Source organism: Oryx dammah, unplaced genomic scaffold (assembly GCF_014754425.2).
Source record: "Oryx dammah isolate SB20612 unplaced genomic scaffold, SCBI_Odam_1.1 HiC_scaffold_8, whole genome shotgun sequence".
Classification (NCBI taxonomy): domain Eukaryota; kingdom Metazoa; phylum Chordata; class Mammalia; order Artiodactyla; family Bovidae; genus Oryx; species Oryx dammah.
The window spans coordinates 27,063,494-27,087,334 of record NW_024070192.1 but is presented as its reverse complement, the minus strand read 5'-3'; the positions used below and the strand labels follow the sequence as shown (position 1 = coordinate 27,087,334).

The 23,841-nt window shown below is 55.3% G+C and overlaps 2 protein-coding genes across 2 annotated transcripts; both read right to left on the bottom strand.

Moving 5' to 3' along the window:
* Positions 1-552: 552 nt before the first annotated feature.
* TMEM11 (transmembrane protein 11) lies at positions 553-9,817 on the bottom strand. Its single transcript, XM_040245763.1, has 2 exons — positions 9,702-9,817; positions 553-1,369 (listed from the first exon to the last, which is right to left on the bottom strand). Exons 1-2 carry the CDS (start codon positions 9,761-9,763, stop codon positions 853-855), a joined length of 579 nt encoding a protein of 192 aa, XP_040101697.1. The 5' UTR covers positions 9,764-9,817; the 3' UTR covers positions 553-852.
* A 5,554-nt stretch (positions 9,818-15,371) lies between these two features.
* NATD1 (N-acetyltransferase domain containing 1) lies at positions 15,372-22,860 on the bottom strand. The gene is made up of 3 exons (XM_040245764.1): positions 22,678-22,860; positions 18,778-18,896; positions 15,372-17,869 (listed from the first exon to the last, which is right to left on the bottom strand). The coding sequence occupies exons 1-3, from the start codon at positions 22,781-22,783 to the stop codon at positions 17,753-17,755; spliced, it is 342 nt and encodes a 113-aa protein (XP_040101698.1). The 5' UTR covers positions 22,784-22,860; the 3' UTR covers positions 15,372-17,752.
* Positions 22,861-23,841: the final 981 nt, after the last annotated feature.

Sequence of the window (23,841 nt, the reverse complement as noted above, 5' to 3'; positions counted from 1 at the left end):
CCCAGTAAACAAATGGCCCCGTCACCCCATGCACCCCGATGCCTCCCCTGCACCCCCTCTCACTCTGGTATCTGACCTTCCCGAGGGGCCCTCTGAAACTCCAGGTGTCACTCACACACGTGCCCTCAGGGGGGCCTGAGCAGAGTCTTGGGGTGGCAGGGCCCCCTCTTTGGTGGAAGACGAGGGGAGTCTTCCCTCAGCCTGGGGCAGCAGGTTGAACTCAGGGTCCACAGCAGGACAGCTTCGATGCTTAAAAAAAGACACAGGCATTAGTTTGTTTTCCTAAATCAGAACCTGGACAAGAGACCCCAGGCCCCAGCTCTCTAGGCAAACTCAGCAGAGACCCAGAGGCTGGCAGGCCTGGCCTTGCCCCGCCCCACCCGAGCAGCCCCGGGCAGTGCTCCTTGAAGAGAGGCCCAGGTGAGACTTGAGGCTCCTCTGGGAGGGGCTGGGCCTGCCTGGTGAGAGGTTTATTCTTGCTGCAAGTGGTGCCCGCTCCTGCTGCCTGCACGCTCCCACCAGGGCCGTCACGAGAGAGCAGACACCTGGAGCTGAAATTCTCATCATTTTAATGGTCACTAGCCTCTGGCTGGCTCTGGATGGTACAGTTAAATGACACACTTAACGACCCCCAAGCGCGTCCACACCCCCTCCGGAGCCTCGCTTCCATCACATCCTGCTGCCCAGTGGGACTTCCACAGCTGCAGGCCCCATGGTGGCGGAAATCCACATCTTAGTGTGACGAGCTGAGGAAGCCCTTGGTGCACTTGTCACCTGCTATTTCTTTAAAATCACGGCCGTGACGCCAGACGCCTGCCCAGCCTGGCCGCCTCGCGGCTCGGCGCAGCGCGGTCATACAGCGCAGAGCTCGTAGATCTTCTTGACACAGTACACCAGGGCTGCCAGCGCTATCGTGTTGTGCAGTCTCTTTCTGTGCAAGTCGTCCTTCCGGACCAGCACCACCGGGGTGGACGAGGTGAGTGTGTGCAGGGGCAGGCGGGACAGTCTGTAGGCGTCGTACTCCACCTGGTACTTGCAGCAGGGGTCAAACTGCCAGGAGATGCCGTAGAGGGTGCAGCAGGCCAGGCTTAGCACGCCTGCGGGCAGGGAGATGTAGTGGGAGTAATCCAGGGGCAGCGCCAGCGGGGTGAAGAGGCAGGCGGTGCCCGCCAGCACAGTGGTCTTGTGCAGGCAGTTGCCCACGGTGATCCAGCGGGCCGTCTCGTCGCCGATGCGGGTGGGCTCGATCACGATGTACTTGTACTGGGCTTCCAGGGCCTGCTCCAGCTCATACTCAAACTGATCTTGGGCGTTCTCCCCGTTGTAGATCTCGTGCACAATGTAACAGTCTGTGGCCGACAGGCTCACCCTTAGGAAGGAGAGATGAGGAGAAAAAGGAGACAGTTAGGCACTGGTGGCTGCTCTGTGGCCCGGAGATACAGAGGCAAGCCTCCCACCACCCCGCGCATACCCAAAGGCCACTGGGAGCAGGGCTCAGAGCTTCCCAGTCAGCAGCCATGCACGTTGGGACCAGGGAAGGCGTGTGGAGTGAGGTCACCCCAGAATCTCCATGGTCAGTGTTTCCTTTGAAGCGGGAAACAGTTGTGTGTTCAGGGCAGCAGAGGCTGGACTGTCGGGCAGAGCTCTGGGAGGATGGAGGGGCAATGGGGAGCTGGCTGCTGGTGCCCTTCTGTCCATGCTCCCAGGGGATTTGGTGGGAAAAGCTACCCAAGCAAACAAGTGTGCACACTCAGGAAGCAGAGCTTCCTTCCAGGTGGATGAACCGTGGGCCTGATGCTCTCCTGAGGCTGCAGTGGGCACGGTGAGGAGGCACCACTGGCCTCTGGGAGTCAGGCAGGGGCTCTTTATCCTGGAATAGTTAACTGTAACTAAGGTGGGCTCAGGGAAGCCCCCCAATTAAGTCACAGGCCCCCATTAAACTGTGTGTGTAGGAAGAAGCCGTCCCCTGGGGATGGGACACCCCCAGGCACTCACTGGCTACAGGGTCCAGTTAGCAGGGCAGCCTTTCTAGGCAGTTAATGAGCTGAACCACCGAAATCAATGAACCTGGAAGAGATGGTCTTCCTCTGGGGCGTTGCTGGAGTCTCCCCATTTGGTTTTTTAAACTCAGAAAGGAGACAGGCTCCAGGTGGGACTTAGCTCCTCAGCAGACAAGCAGACCTATGAGGCATGACCTCAGTCTCAGAGGAGCCATCCTGGCCGGGGATCTCCTTTGCGCTCTCAAGTTCATAATTTAGACAGGCAGCCAGGCAGCGGGAGAGGAGCTCGGGGAGGGCAGGGTGGGGTCTGTACACCCTGCTGACCCACAGAGGGGGTTCTGCGGGTAAGGCCTTGCTGTCAGACTCCAAGTGGAGCTTTCTGGCCACTGAGTCCCTCTGGAGCACTGAGAGCAAGACACACAGACAAGGTCGGAATTACAGAGCATTCTTGCCCAAACCCTGATCTACCTGAGTGCAGTGCTCTGCTTGCCTGGCAGACTGTGCAAGTGCAGTAACAAGACAGGCCCAACAGGAAAGCATCAGTTGAACAGACTGTTCCATCTCGGGGGCATGTCAGTGGGCAGGCCCCACCCTCACCTGATTGCTCACCCAGCCCTTCCCAGCTCCCTGGCCTTCACCTCTCTGGCTGAGCTAGCTCCCACCCTGGAGGAAGGCTTCTCTGGCTCCTCCCACAGACATGCTGGGCAAGGCCATCCCCACTGACTGGTGCGTGTGCCACAGGTCCCTCCAGGCTCCTGGCTCAGCCCAGACAGGACAGAGAGCAACAGTCAGTGGACAGGGGCAGTCAGGACGGCCCAGCTGAGGGGGTGTGGACCAGGTGATCACCCACTGTGGACTCCTGTCCATCACCACGAACCAACCCTCCCAGGGGCCCTCTCACACAGCAGGCATGCCACCCTGGGCTCACCACTACTTCTGCTTCAGAAGCCAAATCTCTTTACCCTCAGGAGAGGATGGACTGCAACACCCAGAGAAACAGGTCCCGTGCAGGGATGGGGACAAGTGCAAGGTCCACACAGACTCACAAGAGCCACTCACTCAGAGGACCCACCCTGTGGTCAGCACCCACACCCTCAGCTGGGGTGCCTTCCTCCCTGCCTAGACCCCCAGATCCAGCTAGTCCCCCCGCTGACAGACACTACTGCTTCAGAAGCCAGGGGCCATGGCCACCAAGCCTGGCTACCCCAGTGCCCACTGGAGGTATCAGCCTGTGTTTCTGGGTCAAAAGTAACCCAACTAAGGAAAGAACCCACTCAGAGGGTTACCTTGAACCATCTCAGCATCACCAGCCAACTTGAACCCTGTACACAAAGGCAAATTAAAAACAACACCAATAGCTAACTGGGGTCCTTTGAGCCTTACTAAGGGACTATATTTTTTCCTTTTGTTGAAGGTGAGAAATGAACAGTAAGAGAACACAGTAAAAGGAGTCCATATTTAAAAACAAAACTGACAGCAGGCTGATAATGGAAAAACCTTCAAAGAAAGTGAAAAAGTCAAGTAGAGGACAGTGTTTGTAGCCTGCCATCTTCAGTGCTTTTCTGTGAAAGAGTTACGTTTTCTTCTACATGCACAGAACGCTGCTGAGCAGATTTAAGACCTGAGAGTTATGACTGTCCCTGGGGAGGGAGCAGGGTGGTTCCAGTAAGAAAAGGAGCTGATTTTACTAACTGATTCGGAACCCTCTGAATCCAGTAGGTTTTGTGGAACTAATGGGACTGGCCAGTGCACAGCACGGCCTGCCAGGCTCCTGCTGCTGTGGGGTCAGGGGCTGATCATCTTGCTTCCAGCTAGTTGGTCTCCCCTCTCTTCATATGAATCGGCCCCAGCAGCACCCAGGAAAATCATCAAAGGCACCCTGGGGCCCCCACGAAGAACCCATAGGACAGACCCCACACCCTCACAAAGCCAGTTTCAAAGGAACCTGGGATTACAGGGACCTCAGGCATGGAACCCCCAAAGTCTGGAGACTCCTCCCAAAGTCAGGGTTGCACAAGAACGTTCACAGCAGTACTGCTTGGTGAGAGCAGAAGGCCCCTTACAAGAGCAGAGAAAGAGACACACACACACGATCAGAAGCACACAGAGCCAAACAAGTGTCTCTCTCACACACGCACACACACATTGTCATGGAGACGATGGAGAGTTTAGGAGTGAGGTGGTTGCTGTCTGCAGGGAGGGACGTGTGGCCAGGGAAATGCTAGCACTCGGTTTATTGATCTTTTCTTAATTATGGTAAAATACATTAACAGGAAATTTACTCTCTTAACCAGTTTAAGTATATAGTTCAGTAAGGTTAAATACACTCACACTGTTGGGCAACCAATCTCCAGAACTTTTTTGTCCTGCAAAACTAAAACTCTGTCCCCATTAAACCACAACTACCACGCTGCCTTCTGCGGTCTCTCCATGAATCTGACTGCTCCAGGGCCTCGTATAGGTGGAACCACGTGATACTTCTTTTAGCAGCTGGCTTATTCCACTTGGCATAATATCCTTACGGCTCATCCACATTGCAGCATGTCAGGATTTCCTTCCTTTTTCCTTGTATGTAGAGACCACATTCTGTTACCGATCCATGGTTGACGGGTAGGTCTCACCTTCTAGCTGCCATGAACATAGGTGTAAAAATATGTCTTGAGTCCCTGCTTTAATTATTTTGGATATATACTTAGAAATGGAATTGCTGGACCATATGGTAGCTCTATTTTTAATTTTCTGAGAAACTTCCACACTGCCATAGTGGCCGCACCAATTTACACTCCCACCAACAGTGCACAAGAGTTCCCTTTTCTCTGCATCCCTGCCAACACTTTTGTTTTCTGTTTTTTCAACAGTAGCCCTACAGTGGTGTGAGGTGGCATCTCATGGTAGTTCTGATTTGTGCTTCCTACATGACCGCTTTTATTGAAATAGGTTCACCCACTTACACCGCACAAGTCAGTGGCTCGACACCGTCACCGATTTAACACACAATCAGTTTTAGAGCATCTTCTTCATTTCAAAGAGGAACCCCGCTGCTCCCCATCCCCCACGACCCCCGTTCCTGGCAATCACCAACCATTCCTGGCAATCACCAGCTGACTTCCCGACTCCACACCTGCCTCTTCTGGGTGTTTGGCAGGAAGGCATCGCAGGGCGCGTGTGCTGGGGCTGCTTTCTTCAGCCTCATGCCTCCAGGGCCCCACATGTGGTAGCAAGTTTGTAACTTTTCATGTTAGAGAGGACTTTTGATGGATTTAACATACAATTTTTATAACTCCAAGACAAGATACCTGCTGGAAAGCATTAAAGATGCTATGTATGAGAAAGGCCAATTTGGATGGTGGCCCAACAGGTAACTTTTGAAATTTTACTTTTCTTCATAGTTTTCTGTACTTTTCAAAAACAAAAAACAAATACACATTTATTTTATAATGAGAAAGTTTTATAAAGTTTTTTCTTAAACCAGTAGCTTTGTATCCCTTGGGGTGGAGGAGACCAGATAGGCTGAGGCCTCCAGCTGAGGGGAAGGAACCCCTCCTGCCCCAGCAACTTCCTGGGCCCCACGAAGAGGCCTGCACTCCTGGGGCCAAGGTGGCCTCACAGCCTTGTGGTCTGTGTCCCGGTCCCACTAAAGTGGGCACTGGCCCTGCAGCCCACCGTCTTTTCTGGTCATGCTGGAGCCAGGTGAACCGAACCAGGACAGGGACCTACATTAGGGACCTTTTTTGGAGTGGCCCTGGGCTCCTGTACTCAGCTCAAACACAGAAGGAGGTGACGCAAAGCTCCTTGAGGGCTGTGACTATCTTCATCACAGTCACCCTCTGCCCCCGCCCCGGGCCCAAAAGTGCCAGGTTCCCAACAGACTTAGAGAAAGTACTTTGGAAGGGAGTGACAAGAGGGCTTCCTGGGTGGTCCAGTGATTAGGAATCTACCTTGTAATGCACGGTCCTGGTCTGGGAGGATCCCAAATGTGTGGGGCAACTAAGCTGGTGCACCAACTACTGAGCCTGTGCTAGAACCTGTGCCCCCCAGCAAGAGATGCCACCACAATGAGAAGAGCACGAGACGCAACTAGAGAAAGCCGGCGTGCAGCAATGAAGACCCAGCACAGCCAAAAAGAGTGGCAAGAGGAGAAAACTGCAGTAATTAGAGCACCTGTGGCTGAAAAACTGTTAAATTATTGTAAAAATTAAACGAATATATTGTTAAAAACTATTAACGAAGTTGCTTCCCACCCAGGAAGTATGGGTTCATGTGACCACACCAGGTGGTGGCCTTTACCAACCCTCCCCTCCTCCACCTCCCTGGGGTCTAGGACAACCCACTTTGGGTAAACACCAAATTACTTCCTCAGGAGCCAAGGAAATCGGTAAAATCCTATGCTGTGGACTCAAAGGCCAGTTAGGGACTTTCCAGGTGGTCCAGTGGTTAAGCATCCACCTCCCAATACAGGGCACACAGGTTCAAGTCCTGGTTCGGGAAGATCCCACATATGCATTGTTGATGGGAACGTAAATTGGAGCAGCCACTGTGGCAAATGTGTGGAAGTTCCTCAAAAAAATAGAGCTACCATATTATCCAGCAATCCTGCTTCTGGGTATAGATCCAAAATAATTAAAAGCAGGACTCACACTCAAACACATTTTTGCACCCATGTTCACAGCAGAATCAATCACAACAGTTCGAAGGGGCAAGGAAGCCGATGAGCTGCAGCAACTGATACTCGAGAGAGGCGGGCCCACGTGGCTCAAGGGAAGAGTCCGTGCTCCACAAGCAAGACCTGATGCAATAAAACAAAAAAAAGGGCGGGGGGATACTTCTCTAATAGTCCAGTGGTTAAGACTTTGCCTTCCAATGCAGACAATCTGGGTTTGATCCCTGGTTGGGGAACTACGATCCCACAGGCCTCATGGCCAAGAAAACAAAACCAAACATAAAACAGAAGCAATTTTGTAATAAATTCAATAAAGACTTTAAAAGGGTCCAGACCAACAGCTTCTACTGGAAGCCTAGGGATTCTCTTAAAAAAAATTAACACAACATTGTAAATCAACTCTACTTCAATAAAACAGATGTTCAAAACATGCAAGCGGCTCTCATTCTTTATTTCCATCCCTCTCTTATCCTGGTCTAGACCACCGCTGACTTTTCTGTTCTCTATCTTCACCATCCAGTATATGAGCCACAAGCCATGGTTGGCTACTGAGCATTTGCAGTGTGAGTACTGTGGCTGAGGAGCTGAAGTTTTCACTTTAATTTAGATTTAACTGCTGCAAATGACAAGTGGGCACTGAATTAACACAGCTCTAGACTCAACCAGGTAAAGCCAGAACCCACACAGTGTCCCTTCTAAACTGGACAGCCACTAACACAGAGATGACAGCAGCAACTCCTGCCAACCGTCGGGCACCAGGCAGGGCCTTCAAGCACAAGGCAGGCTTTGGAGTTTGCGGCCACGGGCAAATTTGGAAAGCTTGCCCAAAGCACTGCTCTGCTCCAGCCAATGCCCCACACCAGACCATGTTTCCTAGAGTGTCAGCATAAACCAGATTCCAACCAAGGGTGTGAGACAACTTGGGAAAGTGGTCTTACAGTGTGAAGCTGAAATCTGAGTCAGCACAAATGTGACATGGAACAAAGTCATTTAAGAGCGCCATAAACAGCCTACTGTAGTCATGGAGCCTCTAGTCTGCCTGGGCTTCAGTCTATGCTGTGGGCAGTTAATCCGCCTGCCCCACCCCAAAGTCCTCTCACCCACTGAGCAGGAATGGAGGTGTGCCTGGGAGGGTTAGGTTCCACCCCCGGCCTCAGTGTGCAGCTCAGGGAAACCAGGCCCAGGCAAACGCTCCTCCAGCAGAGCAAACAGAGGGGTCGCACAGCCACACCACGTTATCTAAGAGGAGGGCAGATGGTGCCACCCAAACCACAAAACTAGACGCCCCATTCCTGGCTGACACACAACATGTGCATGTACAAGCAGAGTCTGCTGTTTAGGCCAAAGGGTGTAGTGGGAACACTTAAGGAGACCCGGCATGTAACTGCAATGAGTCAAGTTGTCAGGTAGGAATGATGAGCACCTGCCCTGACCAAAGAGAGCCAATGAGAGCTTTCCAAGGGGGCTTTAATGTGAAGTCTTTCCATTTACAAGCACTGGTAACTTAAATTCTCTTAAAAACTGAGGGTCACAGTCAAGGACTAGATTCAGCCTTTGGGATCTTCGTTTGCAAACTCAATTTTGAATTAACACTTGTCTTAAACAAAAAAGAAAAAACCCCCCATATCTAATTTCTTAGATCAGTAAAGGCTTCTGTTTTGCCAGCACGGCCCTGTATGAAGTCTGGGTCTCCCCATTTGGCTCTTTCTGTTGTTTCTATCCAGTAAGGTGATCACCTCCTTAACTTTTTATGGTACGATCTAAGAAATGCTGGGTGGGAGTTGGAAAAACTAAAGTACCTGCTAGTCATTTACTGCTGCTTCTTCAAGGAAGAGGAAGTGCAAAAGAGACAAGGTTGGATAACTCTGGGCTCAAGAATAAAATGCAAGCTAGAGGGTTCTATCAACACCACTAACCTCAGCTGGTAAAGAATCTGCCTGCAATGCAGGAGACCCGGGTTCATCCCTGGATCGGGAAGACCCCCTGACGAAGGAAATGGCAACCTACTCAAGTATTCTTGCCTGGAAAAATCCAATGGACACAGGAGCCTGGCAGGCTACAGTCCATGGCGTCCCAAGAGTGGGACACGACTTAACGAACTAAACCACAACCAAACAGAAGGCGACCGCAAAGAGTAGGTGGTGCAAACAATCAAAGAAAAAGAATAACGCAGAGTAGTTGGGAGAAAAGGCGGCGGGGGGGGGGCGCCCGGCAGCTAACTTTTCTGTTTAACAATCCTCACTGGGGGAAAAAAGAAAACAAAACACCACGGAGATCATGCTGATTTCTGCCGCACCAGGCCACCAGTAACAGAAGGGTCAGGACAGCACAAAGCGTATGACTCCACCAGTACATCTGCTTTCCCAAACTTCTGGTGTCTGAACAGCTTCTACTAAGCTGAAACTGTTTTCCAGAAGCAAAAACTGTAAATTCAACACGAAACACGACAACTACTCCAATCTCATCTAGAAATGAGTCCTTCACATCCAGATCCACCTTTGAAGAACCAAGCCCCCGGTTCCCTACTCACGCACATTCGTTAGGGAAGGTCACTGCAAAGGACTTCCACAGCAGGGGCGCTCACGGAGACGCCTCCAAAGTCCCAAGTATCACCCCCGGGGGAAAGCGGTCAGCTCCCCGCCCGGAGCAACAGCGCGGAAGGCTGAGGCCCCTCGGTAACCGTGCGGTCCGTCCCGTCCGCCCCGCACCGGCTCCCTGAGAAAGCTTCCCCTTCTCCGTCCCGAGAACCACTCCTCGCTGCGGCTTGGAGAAGACTACGCGCGCGGCCAGGCGGGCGGGGGCTCCGGCGCCGCTCGGCTCGCTGCATACAGGCGGGTTCTGCCGCGGCCCGGCAGTGCCCAGCCAGCCATCACCCCTCCCCGAGCCGCCCGCTGAGACCGCGTCGACCGGAACTGAGACCCCGCGCGCCCGGGGGCGGACCGGGGAGAACCCCGGGGCGGAGGCGGGGACGGCGCTGCAGTCCAAAGAGCCCCGCCGGTTTCCCGCCCTAAACTGCTCGCGGGTAGCAGCCCGCGCCTCACCTCTCTCGAGCGCCGCCACCGCCGCTGCCCGGGCCGAGACGCCTCCTTCCCCACGCGGCCATCTTGGAGACTCTCCGCTCGCTAACGCCTCGCGCCGGGCGGCCTCGCGACACCGCGCGGGCGGGAGGGAGATGTAGTCCAGCTGCCTTCCCGGACGGCGCGCGAGGCGGGGGCCCGGCCCTGCGAGACTACAAAGTCCACAATGCACAGCGCCCCGGAAAGCCCGCCCCGCGGCCGCCTGGGAACGCGGGCTCAGACAGGCGGCGCTGAGGGTCCACTTCCGGACTAGACTTCGCCCGGCCGCCTGTGCTTCGAGAGCTTCGACCGCTGGGGTCACCGAAAGGCCACTGCCACTCATCCCCCAAATACTCGGGAGGCAAAAGAGACTAGGTCCCCGCCGCCGCGGAGTCCCTGCTGCCAGACTGTTGGCCGAGTGGGTTTGGAAGCGGAGAAGGGGGAGAACGTAAAGTGCTATGGCTGCAGAGAGAGACGGCCGCGCGCATGTCCCACCCGCGTCCGGCCCCCGTAGCGAGGACACAGCCCCACTCTCGGGTGTCTTCGAAGGCGGTTGCTGGCTCCTCACCCCGCCGGCGGGAGCCCTGCCTGGACTCTGCCGAGTCGGGAGTGCAGACGGAGCCCAGTGACTCCTGCCGGCTGTCCCTTCCTAGTGGGGGCTGATCTGGGGGCCCCTCGCAGCTCTGGAACGTATAGTCCCTCTCCTGCTTCCGACCGATAGCCTTGCTAGACATTAATTAGACCTATGAGTATTTGAGCAACTCTGCTGTCGAAATTTGCTCCGAGGACAGAGACGGGAGAACCACGGGCCTGCTCTCAGCCTTCCGGGCTGGCGGAACCTGCTGAGCCAGGGCCGATGGGCTCTTTGGTGTAGGTGCGGCTCCTGTCTTTGAGGATTCCCCAGGATTTCCTTCCGGCTCACAATCTACAATAGTCTTAAATGTCAAATCCTGTTAGAAGCTCTCAGTACCTACAAGATGCAACTCAGGCTCCTTAGCGCAACCCGGAAGCCCCTCCAAAATAGAGATCGCGCCCCACTCCAGCTTCAGCTACCTCCCTTTCCTGCCTAAAGCTGGCCAGGTTAGCAGATTCAGAGTGCGAGTTGAACCACAGACGGTCCATGCTGTGCCCAAAATGCCTTTCTCTCCCCACCAACCGCCCCTCAGCAGTACCTGCTCTTCAGTTGGGTCACAGTTCCACCTCCAGATGCCAGCACTACGAGAGACAGATGAACGATGACCACATTGTCTTGTGGTTAGTCTGCTTTCTCTAGTTTGCTGATTCAGAGGGTTTCCTGGGGTTCTAGAACAGCTGGGTTTGAAGTGTGGATCTCCATCTGGGACTGCTTATTTAACTGCTGTTTCTTTGCCTCCTGGTTTCCTTGGAGTGATACTAGCTAGCACCTCTCCTAAGAAGACCAATATGAGTATTACATAAGGTGACACCTGAGGAACTCGGCACACAAGTAACAATCAACTGACTTAAGTCAGGACAAGCCCTGTTCTAAAAAATTGAGTGACTTTTATCTTCACAACAGCCCAATGAAAGTGATACTGTTATTATTAACATTATCATTTTGCAAATGAGAAGAACCTACCTGATTCACTCTCTGACCTCATGTGCCAGGATTTGAGCCCAAGCTGTCTGGTTGCTGAGATTTTGCTCCTTATGGTACCACTCAGGAAGAGTCAGGCTGGGGTCTAGTGCACAGGGGAAAGTGCTCAGAAGCTGTGGACCTGGGATCCTCTCCCTGCGCTTGCACTTAACTTCTAACAGGCTGTTTGCTTCAGCCTGCTAACTTGAGCAGAGACCCCTCAGAATGTCACCTCTTGATCACTGCTAATGCACAGATACCTGGAAGCATCACAGTCATGTTTCCCTCAGCATATAGTAACAGCTCCCACTGAGGGCACAATCTGAATGGCTGGAGTTGGAATTCCTGTAGGCCCCCAGGTACCACTGACTGCTGGCAAAGAGGTAGCCTACAGGGCAGATGGGTTCTAGCTGGTCTGGTGCTCAGAAATCATGTGCCACTTCCCTTACCACCCTTTTCTTCATTCTTTTTTTTTTTTCTTCATTTTTTAAAGGATGTATATATATATATAACTGGAAAAGGTAAGTTTTCATTCCAGTGCCAAAGAAAAGAAATGACAAAGAATGTTCAAACTACCGCACAAGTGCACTCATCTCACGCTAGCAATGCTCAAAATTCTCCAAGCTAGGCTTCAATAATACATGAACAGAGAAATTCCATATGTTCAAGCTGGATTTAAAAAAGGCAGAGGAACCAGAGATCAAATTGCCAACATCCCTTTGATCACAGAAAAAGGAAGAGAATTCCAGAAAAATATCTGCTTCATGGGCTATGGCTGAAGCCTTTGACTGTGTGGATCACAACAAACTGGAGAATGAGAGATGGGAATACCAGAGCACCTTACCTGCCCACTGAGAAATCTGTATGCAGGTTAAGAAGCAATTGTTAGAACTGTACATGGAACAACAGACTGATGGACTGATTCCAAATTGGGAAAGGAGTACATCAAGGCTATATATTGTCACCTTGCTTATTTAACTTCTATGTAGAGTACATCATGAGAAATGCTGGGCTGGATGAAGCACAAACTGGAATCAGGATTGCCAGGAGAAACAGTAACCTCAGATATGCAGATGACACCACCCTTATGGCAGAAAGTGAAGAGGAACTAAAGAGCCAGTTGATGAAGGTTAAAGAAAAGTGAAAAAACTGGCTTAAAACTCAGCATTCAAAAAATGAAGATCATGGCACCTGGTCCCATCACCTCATGGCAAATAGATAAAACAATGGAAACAGTGAGAGACTTTATTTTCTTGGGCTCCAAAATCACTGCAGATGGTGAGTGAAATTAAAAGATGCTTGCTTTTTGGTGACAAACCTAGACAACGTTTTAAAAAGCAGAGACATTACTTTGCCAACAAAGGTCCGCCTATTCAAAGCTATGGTTTTTCCAGTAGTCATGTATGGATTTGACAGTTGGACCACAAAGAAGGCTGAGTGCTAAAGAAGTGATGCTTTTGAACTGTGGTGTTGGAGAAGACTTGAGAGTCCCTTAGACTGCAAAGAGATTGAACCAGTCTATCATAAAGGAAATCAGTCCTAAATATTCATTGGAAGGACTGATGCTGAAGCTCCAATACTTTGACCACCTAATGCGACTCATTGGAAAAGACCCTGATGCTGGGAAAGATTGAAGTCAGGAGGAGAAGGGGATGACAGAGGATGAGATGATTGGATGGCATCACCAACTCGATGGACATAAGACTGTGCAAGCTCCGGGAGATGGTGAAGGACAGAGAAGCCTGGCGTGCTGCAGTTCATGGGGTCGCAGAGAGTCAGACATGACAGAGCAACTGAATAACAACAGTATATACATACTTATATATAATTTTATTTTTGGCTGTGCTGGGTCTTCATTGCTGTGAGGACTTTTTCTAGCTGTGGCTAGTGGCAGCTGCTCTCTAGTTGCAGTGTGAGCTTCTCATTGCGATGGCTTCTCGTTGCGGAGCACAGGCTATGGGGCACATGGGGTTCAGTAGCTATGGCTCTTGGGCTCTAGCTGTGGCACATGGACTTCGCTGCCCCGCGGCACGCGGGATCTTCCTGGATCAGGGATCGAACCTGTATCTCCTGCATTGGTGGCAGATTCTTTACCAGTGAGCCATTCATTCTTATAGCAAGTAATTACCATGTGCACGCTTAGTGCCGGGTACTCTTAGGCACTGGAGTCACAGCATTTACTAAGACAAACACTTCCTGGTCTGGGACTTCCCTGGTGGTCCAGTGGTTAATACTCTGTAATTCTAATGCAGGGTTTTGATCCCTTGTCAGGGAACTAAGATTCTTCATGTTCTGCAGTTGGTCTCAGAGTTTCCAGTCCAGTGGGATTAACAACTATTTCCAGAGTGATAATAAATTAAGCAGAATGAAGTAATAGATGACTTGGAGGTTACAGGTGGTTAGGGGTCCTTTCAAGAGACGGCATTTGCATGGGGCCTGGAGGAGGAGTGTGCAAGGAAGAGCTGAGGACAAAGCATAGTGACTGAGTAACGTGACTAGGGTGACAGGAGAGATACTGGGTTTGCCTTCGGTTAGTCATTTTCTCTCTGAATATCACCTTTCTCAACTGTAAATGGAGTAGTCAGTGTCTAATTAGGGGGGAAAAATCCACCCTAGGTATTTCAAACAAAATGGATTTAATACAGGGCATTGTTTGTCGAAGTGTTGGGCAGGCCAACTGAATCACTATCTTGAACACCTGAAACTTATTTAATTGTATAGTAACTATACCTCAGTTAAAAAAAAAAAAAAACTGCTTTCTTTTAACCAGAGACTGAGATCTGTGTGTGCTGGTCTCTCCTGCCATCTAACTCCGGACTTTGAACCACCCAGGTTCACCTTGCCAGCCAGGCTGCCTTGAGGAGACCCTGCCTCATGCTGTGAGCAAAGAGCCCTCCCCAAGTCCAGATCCCAGCGGGCTTGTGCTGTCTTCTTCCCATCCAGGCCTCAGCACACAGGCTCCTTGTTTGTATGCCTGGAACCTGTCCCCAGCCTCCTCCACAGCAGGTCCCATCCCACATGTGCGAGAGACAGACAGCTGTGAGGATGGCAGCTCTGCAGGCTAGAGGGGCATTGGGCCCGAGCTGCTGCTTGGAGGAAATCCTGCTGACACGTACGTGGGCAGGAAAGTGAGCAGACTCCCGAGAGGTGGCTGCAGGGGACACCAGAGGGAGAGGACCAGTCAAGTGGGTATCTGTAGCACTCAACACCCACCCTGGAGCCACCTGGCTGCTGGCTCCTGCCCTCCCTTCTCCCACTGGGACCTCGCTGAGCCTGTCCTGTCCCTGCCCCGTTTCATTCAGGTTTGGGTGGAGAGTAGCATGGGTTTTACTTCTAGAGCCCAGGCTGCCGTAGGGCAGTTGCTTGGACGTGTCCCTAGGTATCACCCTGCAAGGGCCCACCACAGGACACGGGCATAGGGGGGCAGGAACTGGGTATGGGTCCTGTTGGCCTCACCTTTCTGTAGCCTGCTGACCCCCCACCCCCAGCCTCCGATTCCCAATACCTGGTTTCTCACGGAGCTGCTATGGAAGCCAAGCTAGTCATGACCACAGAGGGCCCCAGGGGGGCCTAGAGGAACATGCTCCATCCTGGAGTCCTCGGGCTCCAGACTCCATGCAGGAGGCTCTCCATCCCGTGTCCTAAGTGCTGCTGGCCCTGGCCTGCCTGAGTGCTCTGCCTCCCCCACTGGACAGAAGCCCCGAGAGGGTTCCTGGGGGAAGAGGGGCAGATGACATGATGTGGCATTCTCCTCCTGGTCCCCCCGTCCAGCTGTTCCCAGCGAAGGGAGCCTCCTGCTGGAGGCCTGACCATGACCTCAGTCAGAGGGACCCACGCCTGGGAGGAGGTACAGGCGAAGCCGGCAGACCCCCGGATCCTGATGCCACCTGCACCTCAGGGCCTCACTTCCCTGCCAGTGAGGATGCAGGAGTCCAGATACCTGCCAGGTCTGCCCTTCTCGCTCCTCCCACTCCCGAGGGCTTCCCACCCCAGGGAGCCTGGCTGCCCTGGGGGTGGAGCGGAGGCGAGCACCCCTGCCTTTCCAGAAGCAGTCCTAGAGCCACACTGGGTCACACCTTTTATTGAAATGTCATGCACTCCATCTGGAGACCAGCTCTGGCCCAGACGCCACCTGCAGCAGGTCCTGAGTGGGAAAGGCACATGGGTGGCCGCCTGTCTCAACTGGGTGAGACCTACCGAATGGTCCTGGCAGAAGAGCACGTGACCATGGGGCCATCTGCTGGGGGCCTGGTAGGTCTCTGAGCTTTCCCGTTCCCTGCTGGCGGCACACAAACTGACCCACGTGACCTGCCTCCTGAGTAAGGGTTCCCCAAGTTTCCTGGGATGGGTGGGGCGGGAGGGCGAGGCTGAGACGTCACACAGTCGGGCTAGCACCGGCAGTGTCAGGACTGGGAGTGCTGGTGGAGGAGATTGGGGTTCCGGGGTTGGGTCTGCAGCACACCCACCTAATTGGGAGTTGGCCGTTGCTGCTGTCAAGGGCCGTAGTGAGAGCAGCGGCATTTTGTAAGGCAGCCTGAGGCAAGGGGGCCCAGGTTGCACCTGCAGAAACTGGGGACGAGCTGTCCCTGGCCCAGTGCCGCAGGGCCCTGGGGACCCTGTACATCCCTGGTTCAAGTACTAAGTGCTGTGTGTGCCAGCCGGGTAGCCAGAGTCACCCACTGGGAGAACACAGATGCAGGCTGGGGCATGGTGGGTCCCCTTGTGCCACCCAGCCCTCCGGTCCCTCCACATGCAACTTGCCCTGGGGTCCCCTGTGCCACTGTTGCAGGACACCCTCCCATGGACAATGCCTCCTGGAACCAGGTTTCCTCGCCCAGAAGGCCGCAAAGGCATCAGCACCAGCTCTCTGAGCTACTGGAGAGTTTTCATGACAGAATCTGTGCTTGAACATGGGGACTGTGGATGGGGAGGGGGTGATGATGGAGAGGGAAACGGCCCAGAGCCTGGGCTGCCTGACAGTCCACCCTCATGCCCACTACCTACTCTGCTCTTACGCTGCACCAGGAGGGCACATGTGTGGCCTTGGAAGGGCTTCCCCTAAAGCTTTCTGCAAACACAGCCAGGGGCAGAGAGGGAAAGGGAGGGTGCTCTGCAATCTTTAAGGAATTCCTGGAGGCCAGAAGGGGGCTGGGCGCTGGGAAGGATGTGGGGGTCGAGGACAGTGACTCAGGGCTGCCAGGCCTTTGGACACATGTAGATGGAGATGTCCCCACTTCTGGGTGAGATGTATATAAGTGGGAGCACCCTGGAGAGGACTGCCGAGGTCAGAAAGGGAGGGGTCACTGGGGCAAGCAGTCCACCCCAGCCAGTGGCCTGAAGGGGCCGTGTCATCCCAGGGGTTCACCGTTAACTCACATCTCAGCCCCAGAGGGACGGGACTCCTGAGCTGCCCTCTGGCCCCACAGGGGAGCAGGCATGAATTCGGACCTTGTGGGGAGCAGGACACAGGAGGCTGTACTCTGAGCCTCAACCAGCCCCCAAGAGAAGTCCCCAAAAAGGCAGGCCCCACAGAACAAAGGTGCCGAGGTGCTCCCCAAGCTGTTCCCAGGAAGGCAGTCTGGGAGGGGCCTCAGACTCCTGATGGGCCATGGGCTTGCAGAAGGGAAGGACGCTCTGATGTGTGGCATTTGCACAGGAATCCCTCCGAACTGCTTCTTCCTCTGGGTGGTGAGAATGGTCTGTGAAGGACAGCTTTATCCCTCCCACCCCAGCTCAAGGGTCCTCTTTGAGAAAACTCACCCACAATGAGGGGCAGGAATCCCCAAGACACTCAGATGGAAAGGGGAGGGTGGGCATGGGGGTGGGGTGGAGGGAGAGGACCACTATCCTGCAGGGTGGGTTGCCAAGGAGACACCAGCCACGTGCAAGTGCATGTGTGTATGTAAAGGAGACACCAGCCGTGTGTGTGTGTGAGCCTGAGCCTGGACTGGCACCCAGCCCATCCCTGGCCCTGTTCATCAGGGAGGGCTCCGTGGTTGTAGTCATCTCCTGCACCAGGCACACAGTCAAGAGCAGGGGCAGCATGGGGGCCACCTCGCTTGGCCCAATGGCCCTGGAAGTTGGCACACATAGTTCCTTATTGCTCCTCATCTGGGGAGAAGACCCCCTGCTGCCCCTCACAGAGCACAGAGCAGCAAGGGGGAGCCGGCATGGCCAGAGGGACGCCCCCATCCACATGTTCTGATCTCGACTGCAGGCCCTCACGCCGTCTGCAGAGCAGGAACAGCCGGGCTCCGCTTCGCCATGGCAGCTGGACCACGGCTCACCCTTGGCCAGCCGCCTCCCAGGGCCACAGACGAGTGTCTTTACAAAAATAACTCTGAGTCCGTCCCCCGTGGGGACCAGGATTCCTGAGAGCACACGGAGGCCAGGGCAAAGCCTGGGGGTCCGACAGGCGGGCTCGAGCCCTGTGGAGCCAGGGCTACGGCTGCAGGCGCTCCAGGTACTGCGGCAGGGGGTTCTCCTTGACGAACTTCTGGATGTACCAGCATGTGACATGGGCTCTCAGGTCCTCCTCCACCACAAAGTCCAGAGCGGCCTGGCAGCCAGGCAGAGAGAAGAGTGGTCACAGCCCCAGTCCCTCACACCCCAGGCTTTCCCTTGGGTCTGTGATGGAGGCAGAGGTGCTGTCACCACTCCTGTTACAGCTGGGAAACCCAGGCAGACTGATAAACTGCCTGAGGGACATGGCAGGGAAGCGAGGGGGCCAGGGTCAGATCCGCCCCAGGAGAACCCTCTTCTCCACTCATTCTTCACCGGATGCCTCCTCCAGGAAGCCACCCCGTGGGCTGGATCAGGGCACCTGGGGCCCCCTCTGCTCCCAGCAGAGGTCGCTCAGTGTTCACAGGGATCCCAAGGCCAGCGGTAGGAGCGCTCAGCCTGCAGTTGTTGAACCAGTGGGTCTGGAACCGCCTGAGCACTCAGCACCCCACACACCTGACCCCCGGTTTCAGCCTGAGACCCTCTGGTGATAGGATTCCAATCTCTTCTCCCATTCTGCGGATGAACTGGGGGCTGCAGGTAAGCGCCCTCATGCCCAACAGATTCCCACCCCACTCCTGTTACCCAGGGCTCCTTATTGGTAACAGGATGGCCCCACAGACCAGCACAGAGCTGCTCCTGAAAAGGGGCAGTGGGGCAGTAGAGACAGGAGGGTAGCAGAGGGCAGGGCCCCGAGCAGCTCTTAGGGGACTCACGGCCACCCTCACCCTTGGCGCCAGGCTCGGCCCCCTGGAGAGTTCACTGGGCACCTACCATCCATGCACGCTGGGTCCCAGCAGTGAGCGCCCCACATAAGGCAGGCGTCTGGGTCCCTAGGGGCCCAGCCTGGGAGGTGGGGGCGTAGAGGTGACAGGGGGTAGGTGGCAGTTGCAGCCCATGGGAGGGCAGGGCCTGGCCACCACTGGGCCTGGTCTCCTCTGAGTGGGGTCAGCCTCCATGCCCTACCTTGGCCAGGTGCTTGGCGATGCCGCGCCCACGGTAGGCGTCAGGGACCTCTGTGTGCTGTAGGTCCACGATCCGCTTGCCCACATACTCATAGAGCAGGACTGCCCGGTCATGACATCCTGTGGGGAGGGGGTGGGAGGGTGAGGCCCTGAACGAGCAGGGAGGCCTGGGGGGAGGGTCAGGGGTTCGGTGCTGGGTCTGGAATCACCTCTCCATGCCTCAGTTCCTCATCCACAAAGTATGGATGCAACGGAGCACTCCTCAGGAAGAGTGTCTGGAGGATTAGTGTGCTTAAAACAGCATCTAGAACACACCGAGCCCCACGTGGCCTTTTCTGCTATCATCAAGCTTAGCATCCCAGGGTTCCCGGTGCCCCCTAAGGCCCAGCTCTCTGCACCCCCCACTGGAGCACCTGCCCAGTGCTATGGGAGCCCCAGGCCCAACACTGGATGTAGAGCAGGACTCAGCAGGTTGCCAACTAGACCAGAGCCTGAACAAACCAGAGAGCTGGACCACCCACTAGACTCTGGGGAAGGTCAGAAGCAGCAGACACTAGCGTCCGCAGGAAAGTGACCGGGCCCAGGAGGCACAGGCCACTGACCTTCACACCCTCTCAGGCCTCGTGCACCAGTCTGCCCCAGTCCCCTGCTGGAGAAACACTTAGCTGGAGTTCCAGCCTCTCAGCCAGCCTGTCTGTCCATCCAACCATGTGCTTACCCACCCCTCTGCCCCCTTGACAAAAGTTCACTGAGCCCGTCCGTGGCACTTCTCGGGAGCTGGGGACATGGCTACGAACAAGCCAGGCCAAGGTGCTTCGAGTCCTTCTCGCACATCTCTCAGATGCCAGTCTGAGCCTTCAGCAGGCCCGTGGGCAGAACTTTCAATCTCTGCCTGGAATCTGACCACTGTTCACATGTCCACCGGTCCCTGCAGCCCCGTGGAAGCAGAGTCAGACCCCACCCATCCTCAGCTCAGCGGCCTCCCTGCGGCCCTCAGGGCCACCTGCCTCAGCCAGCTGCTCCCTCTTCCTGGCACCTCCCCTAAAGTCCCCCAAGGCTGGGTCCTCACTATTTGAGGTTAGCCCACGTGTCACCCCAGCATTTCAGGCCCTGGATCTGGCAGTCAGGCAAAAGCCTGAGCACCCATGTCCTCTCACACCCCATGTCAGCACCCCGTCCACGCTTCCTTCAGCAAGCACCAAGGAACTGGGCTTTCTCCCCATCTGCTCACGCTGCCTGCCCCCAGGCAGTCTGAGGGAGCCCATGACAACCGATCCACCCTCTGCTCAGGACCCTCCCAGGCACCCACCTCACCCAGAGTCAAGGCCAAGTTCTCATAATGCCTGCCACAGCCCCGCGCCACCTGCCTCCATGCCTCTTGATGCCCTCTGTCCTGTGGCCTGGCTCTGTTTCTCCCCTCTCTGCTGCTCCCAGTACACACCAGGCACCCCAGGTCCTTTGCACTTGCCGCCCCCTCCACAAGGAGCACTCTTGCCACCGTAGCTCCCTTCTTTGCCTCCTTCTGGGGTGGTCCTCCTGGACACCTGACTCTAAACAACAGCCCTTGGGACTTGCCTGGTGGTCCAGTGGTTAAGACTCTATGCTTCCACTGCAGGGGGCAGGGTTTGATCCCTGGTTGGGGAACTGAGATCCCACGTGCCATGCAGTGTGGCCAAAAAAACAAAAACAAAAAGCACCGGCATCTTCCCAACACCCCAACCTTATTTCTCACAGGTCTTGTTCTTCAGGACGGTCTATGCTTTATTGTCCAGTGACCCTCAGATGGCTGAGCCCCCAGCACTTACAATAATGTGTGGCACACGGTAAGCTCTCAAGAAGCACTTGTGGCATGAATCCTAGTTCTTCTACCTCCAAGGTGCAAGACTGCAGGCATGTTGGTCACTCTCCTAGCCTCAGTCTCCTCCTCTGTAAAATGGGCAGAGCAGCCCCTCCACCAACACCGCCAGCAATGCTGAGGATAAAATAAGTGACTCCAGTGCGAGGGGCAAGCCGGAAACCCAAGGACTGAATGCACACAGCTGCTCTTTCCTCCCCAGACCTGGAACTTGCTGGGGACTCACCAGCCTAGCTCTGCCAGGGGATGGCTGGCACACACCTGCGCTAGGAGCCACAGGGCTGCTCCACCTCTCAGCCTCAGTGTCCACCTCTCTCACTGGGCACAGTGAGCTGGCTTCCAGGGCCTGGCTGAAACCATGGCAGGCCATTCCCCTCCCCAGCTGAGGCAGGGTTGGGGCCTGGGCACAGAGGAGCCCTCGGCCCACCCCTATACACACCCAGACCATTTCAGGCCTGGATGCACAGCCCAGTCTTGTAGACTGGTGAGAACTTGGCCAAGGATCCTGGTCCACTTTAGAGTCAGCCATCTGAGCAGGAGGCAACAGACGGGACAAGTTTACAAATGCAGCTGGGCTCATCCAGTCCTGACCCCAACCAACTCAAGAGAGTGTCCCTAATGGCTGTACTCATTAGGGAAAAAAAGTAGGAACACCCCCAAAGGTCCCCTTTTTCTTCATTCTCTGAGTGTTGAGGGTCTCCTGAACACCCACAAGGAAATCAGAGGCCTCTCAGGAGCCTTGAAAAGCCAGGTGGCCTCTTGGAATGAGAGTAGCAGGGGAGCCCTGAGAGTCACGGCCAGGGGCGCCAGGGTGGGCACTACAGCGTAGAAGAGGAAGGAAAAGGTGTTTGAGTTCTGGCCTGCGGGGGCCTCAGCTTACTCCTCTGAACACAGGGTGGTGATGGCCACGTCACGAGTGGGTTGTAACAGAGGTGTGTTGGGGCCGGGTTCAAAGCCGAGCACAGCCAAATGGGGTCTGAGAAGGTGAAGTCCCAGCTCCGACAGAACCTCCAAGCGCAGGTGGGAGGAGTCAGCCCAGACAAGACCCTATCCGAGTTCTGCCCCTCCCCCCATCGCCTGACCTCAGGAAGCCTCGCCCTTCCCTCCTCAGACAAGGGCACAGTGGCCCATACGGGCCCATCCAGCTTGGGCACTACCACAGAAGGTCCAGCTGGGAGGGAGGAAAAAGTTATTAACAGAGAAGGGTGGGATGCAAGGAATTCAACCCTCCATTTCACAATCAGGCGGAGGGGGCGTGGACTAGTAAGCGGTGAAGGGCCTGACTTCGCTTCTGGTTTAAAAAGTAATGCCCAATGACTTCCCTGGTGGTCCAGTGAGATCCCAACGCAAGGCGCCCGGTTGGTCAAGGAACTAGATCCCACAGGCCCCAACTGAAAAATCAAAATTGCCGCGACTAAAAGTTCGCATGCTGCAACTAAGATCCTGCCAGCAAAAAAAAAATAAAAAAATCAGTAAAGCCCAATCCATGTCCTCCAGCACTGACTACCTGCCGCAGGCGCTGTTCTGAACCTCACTCTTACTAGGGCATCCAATTCTTCCCACCAGCCAGGAGTTAATCCCACTGTAGAGGCGAGAAACGGGCGCACAGAGATGAGGCAAGTTGGCCAAGCCCCAAAGCTGCCGGGGTCTGAAGGAGACGACGTCCCTCCCCGTACACGCCCCGCCCCGCCCCTGACGGGCCGAAGCCCCTCAGTCCGTCAGCCCCCGGTCGGTCTAGCAGGGTCTTCCAGCCCTCTCTGCGCAAAAAAGCGAAGGTTCGCAGGGGCAGCCAGAAGCCACTCAACGCCGGGAATGGGGAAATGGCGGGACACCCGCTCCCCGGGACCTCGGCAGGATCCCGGAAAACAGCCGGGCCAAGCAGGTGCGGGTTCCCCCGGGCCGAGGCGGGACCGGAGCCGCCCGGCGCCTGCCTCCGCCGCTCCCAGGCTCGCGCCGCCCCGGCGCCCGCCCCCACCTGGCCCGCGAGTGCGCCCCCGGCCCAGCTGCGCGCAGACAAAAGGCGGGGGCGGGCGGGCCCGGCGTTACCGTTGAGCCGGACGGTGAACTGGCGACGCCGACGGTCGTGCTCCACGAGGATGGGGCAGCCTTGCTCCGGCGCGCCCGGCGACGCTGCTGCCGGCGACTGCGCCATGGGCGCTCGGACCCGGGCCAGGGGCGCGCGGCGGGCTCGGTGGGCGGCGCGCGGAGCCGCACTGGGGGGCGACCGCAGGCGGCGGCGCGGAAATTGACACTCGGCGGCGGCCGCAGCAACAAAAAGGGGGGAGCAGGAAATCAGCTGTGCGGTCACGTGCGGCGCGCGACCAGTGGGCGCGCAGCCGCTCTGTTTTGATACATTCCGTTCGCCTCTTAAAGGCGCAGCGCCGCGCACAGCTCTGTGCTGGGGCCTTTGGGCCTCTGGCCCCGACCTGCAGGAGACTCTGGGGCACCCCCAAGGACCCCATCTCAAACACACGTTTCGACCTGTAGGGCAGTTCTAACCGTCCCCTCGCAGCCACCACTTACTCAGTGCTTGCTGTGTGCCTGCGCGCAGCAAAGCCCCGGAAGCTGCAGAAAGCGCTCATGAAGCCGGGAAGTAGGTGCGCTTGACACAGGCGCCTGGGGAAGACCTGTAAGGGTCACACACCGCTGGAACGATTGTCCCGATTGTCCCGAGAAGCCTGGCTTGCGATCTGGTGAAAGGCCACCTCTAACCCCAGAAACAAATGCGGGAAGCTCCTTGGAGATCCCTGGACCCACTCACTGGGTGGTGGTGGTGGGAGATTGAGTCCCAAGAGGGCCAGGGACTTGCTTGAGGACACACAGGACTCTGGGTGGGTGAGTGGGGAACAGACTACATTTTTGAAACGGGACTGGACAACACCTCCGCCCCACCCCCTCCCCAACCGCTGGGATCCAAAGCCGCCCACCGAGTCACGTGACTGCAGGGTTTATTAGTTTGCTGAAGGCGTGAGCATGACGTCACTCCCACGTGACCACCGCCCAATTTAAGATGCCCACCATTTGTGTTTCCCCCTCCAGCCATTGCCCCACCCTGTGACTAATTTGCTTTTCCTAAAACTTCATGTAAACAATATCATATAGTATGCCCTTTAAGGATTCAGTGTTGTTTTTTTTAATAAAACATTTTGTGTGAGATTAACCCACGTTGTTGAGGGTATCTTTTTCATGACCGAGTAGTATTCCACCAGA